Here is a 4,875-nt window from a genome sequence, read left to right on the forward strand (position 1 = left end):
TAGCCTACGTCCTGTGGTATCAGGGCCCGACCATCCTCGGCTTTTGGTAACCGCGGGGTCCGGCACCAATCTCCCTTGGGACGTCTGCACTTAAAACACAGCACAGCATGAGCACCTGAACATCCCTTCCTGTTTCTCTAATTGCTGGGTCAGAGTCGTTTTGTCTTTTAATTTCTCCAGGGTGTCTGAACAGCTTTACTCCACCCCAGGGTGCCCATCGCTTCCTCACACTTTTAGCTCAGTGTCTTCTGCTAATCTGACGGGCAGGTAAAAAACGGCATCTCATTCGAATTTCTATTTCCGTGGTTATCAGTTTTGGAATCGTTTCTTACCTATTGACCATTTGTATTTTCTCTCCTATGACATTCCTGTTCACGTCCTTCAGTCGTCTTTTTTATTGGAATGTCTTTTGATTAATCTGTAGCTTTTAATACATTCTGTACATGTGCTTTGTTTTATACACTGCAAATATTTTCTCAAGTATCAATTTATGTTTGTAAAACAGTTAGCAGGTTATTACTAATCAGAATGCACGTCATTTTTAATAGGTTGACTTAATGCTCACAAACTGCTAAAAACACCACCTTAGGAAGTCTGTGACGCCAGTGGCTTCGTTCCCTACACTTTTCCTTTCTTGACACATCTAGCCACTGGCAATGTCTGGTGGGTGTCGCCTCTTGGCACAGAGTCCTGCCCAGGGACCTCCTCTAACTACGGAGCCATGCGAGTCTGCTTTTCATCCTTTCCAGAACACTTGGTATCAAAGTTAAATACCAAAAACTAGTCAAGAGCCAAACTCTTTGGTTTCATAGATGCATATCAACAAAAAGATAATCTGACTTCAGTTCCTGATCTGACATCAGCAGGTTTATACATAAACAGGAAACATAGGGATGATGAAATTAAACTCAAAGAAAAGAACATTTCCTTTCTAGTTCACGGCTCTCAAAAGTGATTTAAAAACTGATTCCAGACAGGCTTCAGACGCAGGTCCGTTCCTACACACAGGCTGCGGGAACCTGGCTGAGCGCCTGGGGCCCTGAGGGACACCTGCCCGAGGTCCCGGCCAGCTGAGGTCGGCCCTCGCAGCACCTCGGCTCGGGGTACCTTGAACTCTAGACTTGAAGCAGACAAGAACGCACGCACGCATGTGCACATACGCGTGCACACACACACACGGGAATTTATTAGGCTGTCTGGTTTGGTCTCATCTTCCAGGTCATGGCCTTCAGCCAGCAATAAAAGAATAAACAAACCACAAGGTTCAAGTTCATCCTGATGAGTTAGTCTTTGATGCTCGCATTTGCTGGAACCATCTCTCATTCCTCACTTTCGGCCCAGGGGAGCCCGCGGTTAATGGTTATCTTTCTTTCCTCCCAAAACTAATAAATGAGAACTCAATGCACATACTTTCTAATCGTGAACTGGGAAAAAACCCTTAGGGCTGTTTTTACACCCGAGGGAAGGAAGAACTGGAGTTGAAGTGAGCAGACTGGGGCGCCCCGGGGTGCCAGCAGACGCCCGATGCCCTGCACAAGGAGGGATGCTGTCCTCTGTTTCTGCCAAAAGGAGTAGCCAAGATTGTACCCAATCTTGTTACCGTGACTGTGGCAGACTGGGAAGGTGCCACTGCAGCTTACACTGAATAAGTTCTTAAAATACATTCCATAAAGTCTATAAAACTGTTTAGAAAAAATTTATTTGAACATATGAAAGGAAAATTCAGAGACCCCAATAAAACAGAGCAGCTCCTTTTCGCGGTGACGGGGGCGATCCTCACAGGTTTCCTTGGGCAGCGCCGGGTGCTGTGTGCCACGAGGTTTCGGCTCCGAGCTCCCAGGGCCCGGAGAAGCCTGTGTTTGCGGCAGGAACGCGTCCCGTTCACAAGAAAGGCAGCCAGACAAGCGGACTTGCACTGCTGCTTCTCGCGTCCGGGTCCCCGACAGCACAGGCTCAGAGCGTGTGTGTCTGAAATGACACACGAGACAACAGGCTCACAGAACTGGCATCTTTTAAAGATGCCCGCATCATCATCGCTCTGCGGGGGGGCTGGACATTTTTCCTTTTATCTGTCCAATCTGGACGCTTACGGATGTGGCCAGGTAGGAGGTACCTGGATGGCGCTGTCACAGGACTTTCGCACGACAGTCCTGCCGGTAGAGCTGGCGCCTGGCTGCCTCCCACGGGTGCCGCTCTGCGGGGCGAGCCGCCCGGTCCAGAAGGCTTCCTCCAGCCAACCCGGTGCAGAAGGCACACTGCCACTTGGCGGCAAGCGGGGCCGGCCTAGCGGATGGGCCTGAACGGGAAGGGCATGCCCGACAGGAAGGTGTGCCCGGGGTGTGTGGGCAGGGCGGGGTGGGCGGCGGGGTGGGCCGGCACGGCGCCGTAGCCCAGTGGGGGCGTGTGGATGTGGGGGTAGAACCCAGGGGGGAGCGCGGCGTGTGGTGACTGCTGCACAGGGCCTGAGATCACCAGCTGGAGCAGGCTGCAAACACAAGGAGGAGAATTAGGACGCGTGGGTTCCCATGACGATGTCCGCCTGACGCGTGGCATTGGGGCTGGTCCCCTTCCCTGGACTCGGTTCTGAGCGGGGACAGGAGAGGAGGGGCCAGCAATGGGAAAAGCAGAGAGGGGGCCCTGAGGGGAGCACAGGTGCCCGGGAGGAGGGGCGGCAGCTCTGCAGCCCACGGAAACTCTTGCTGCAGCCTCAGCATCGTGGCACGGGGACCACACAGGTCAGCATCCGCTTCAGCCTCAGCTGTCTACATCTATGAGGGTGGTGGCCGAGGCCCTGCAGCCAGCAGGCCAGTTTGCTCAAAGGCATTCTTGATGACCGAGTCCTAACCAAATTCTTAGCAAAGCCACACGAAAGGTGGCCTTCCTGACACCCAGAGTGACACCCAGAGTCCCGCACGGGCCTGGAGCTGCCCGACCTGTCCCCGGAGGCCTGCTCCCCTCCCACCTCCACCCTGACGAGCTTCGGACCCTCTTGCCACTTGCTCCAACACGGCCGGGCGACAGGATCCCTGGTGATGGGGCATCCCCTCCCACCCGAACCCATGACCCCCCACCCGACTCAACATGCCCAAGGTCCCAAACAACGGCGCCCCATCTTTCCCGCCCCAAGCCCCGCCCACCCCCACGGCCCCAAGTCCCGGTGCTGTGCACTTTCTCCCACCCGCGCTCCTCCCTCCGGCTCGGGACATCGGCGGCCTCTGTCCCACAGAAACCCCTTGCCCTCCTGAACTCAACGTCATTTCCAATGCCGGTCCCTTCCGAAGTTCCCTCTCCCCGCCCAGAACCATCAGCAGATTCCTGACTTCCCCCTGCCTTGGATCCCCAGGCCCCCGCCTGCCCATGCCCCGCGGTCAGCCTGCAATAACCAACTCCCCAGTTACGCCCTCATCGGACAATCTTCTCAGGCCCCCTCCCCAGCCCTGCCTCCCTGCCACTCCCCGGCCTCTGCTGTGCGCAGGCTGGCTCTGCCCTCTGGCCTCCTGGCCTCGCCCCGGGGCCTTGGCTCTGGCCGGGTCTTGCGTCTCCAGTGTCTACACAGGTCCCGTCACATCACGAATTTCCAGCTGCCAGGTCCTGTTCACGCCCATCGCCTGCCCCTCAGCTTCCTTGTCCCACGGTGCTGCCCGTCCCCGCTCCTGCCCTCCCTGGCCCAGTGACAGCCGCCCCCAACCCACTGCTGGCCCCTTCAGCCGTTGGTGGACCCTGACTGTCCGCCTGCTCCCCCGAGTTGAAAGGGCTGGGTCTTCTGCACACTGACATCACCCCTCCCACCTTCCAAGTACAAGGTCTGTTGCCCCAGGAGGGGCTGGGGCAGAGCACGAGAGCATGAGGAAAGCCATGAGGAAAGCTGGCCTCCTTGGTGGCCTGAAGGATCTGAGCCCCTTTTCATTTACGTTATTACTTTTCATTAACTCTGGGTAACAAATTGACTCAAAATAAGCAAACAAGTCAGTAAATCTGCAGTGGAGGTATTACAGAGGCGCAGTTCAGATCACGTGCTGGTTTGAACCCGCACACCCTGCCAGGCAGAGAGGGGCTTTCAAGAAGCTTCCCGTCTAGCTGGAAAGAGTGAACGCAGAGGACATGATGAGAAATGACAGACAGAGCCCCAGCACCGTGCCAGGCTGCTAAGGGGCTGGATGCCAGCCTAGGCGCGTCGGGACAGACAGCCATCAGCTCGCGGATGCGGGGCCCAGCGGGGGCGGTTAGAAGTCTGGAGGAGTTCCAATGCGGACTCCCAGCTATATGTCAAGATGATGAAGGGTTTATTCCCTCTCAGTATTTTAATGTCCCAAAAACACTGCACTTTAAATAAAAGCTGTGCGGAGGGCAGGGACACGTTACGAAGGGGTCGCTATGAGAAGGGAACCGGCGCCGGCTCACCCTGGCAATGCCCTCAGATGCCATTTTCCTGGAGCCCAGACAGAAGAAAAGGACCAGCGCGGGCTCCTGAGAGGAAGGTGGCCCTCTGGACGAGCTGTCCGCCCTGCGGACGGGCATAATCTCAAGCAGGAGCGTTCTGCTCCACTAAGGACCACCGTGCTCCACCTTCCGTTTTCCTGTTTGCCCAGACACCTGCCCGAGGCGTCCCGCGCAGAGCCGGACATGGCGTCCCCAACCGCACATGAGGACAGGCTCCGCTGGCTGCAGCTCGCTCACTGGCAGCGGTGAATTAGCACCTGGCCAATCCTATGGCCTCGAGTGACGCATAGTTCTGCATCAGCCTGCCACCACGGCCCAGACTCGCTGGCCCTGGCACGCACAGTGCTGGCTCGCTCACCCTCCGCTTACGCTACCTGCCAACAGCAGCCCTGGCGCCCTGCCACCCGCTGAAGACCAGGGTGACCGTCTGAAGAC

At 56.6% G+C, this 4,875-nt stretch overlaps 1 protein-coding gene across 1 annotated transcript in view; it reads right to left on the reverse strand.

Moving 5' to 3' along the window:
• Positions 1-1,680: 1,680 nt before the first annotated feature.
• Positions 1,681-4,875, reverse strand: part of CUNH7orf26 (chromosome unknown C7orf26 homolog) — a 13,611-nt gene continuing 10,416 nt past the window's right edge. The window contains exon 6 of the mRNA XM_011363890.2: positions 1,681-2,485. Coding sequence (XP_011362192.2) covers positions 2,284-2,485 — 202 coding nt within the window. The 3' untranslated portion in view covers positions 1,681-2,283. The remainder of the gene's footprint in view (positions 2,486-4,875) is intronic.

Source organism: Pteropus vampyrus, unplaced genomic scaffold, assembly GCF_000151845.1.
Source record: "Pteropus vampyrus isolate Shadow unplaced genomic scaffold, Pvam_2.0 Scaffold90, whole genome shotgun sequence".
Classification (NCBI taxonomy): domain Eukaryota; kingdom Metazoa; phylum Chordata; class Mammalia; order Chiroptera; family Pteropodidae; genus Pteropus; species Pteropus vampyrus.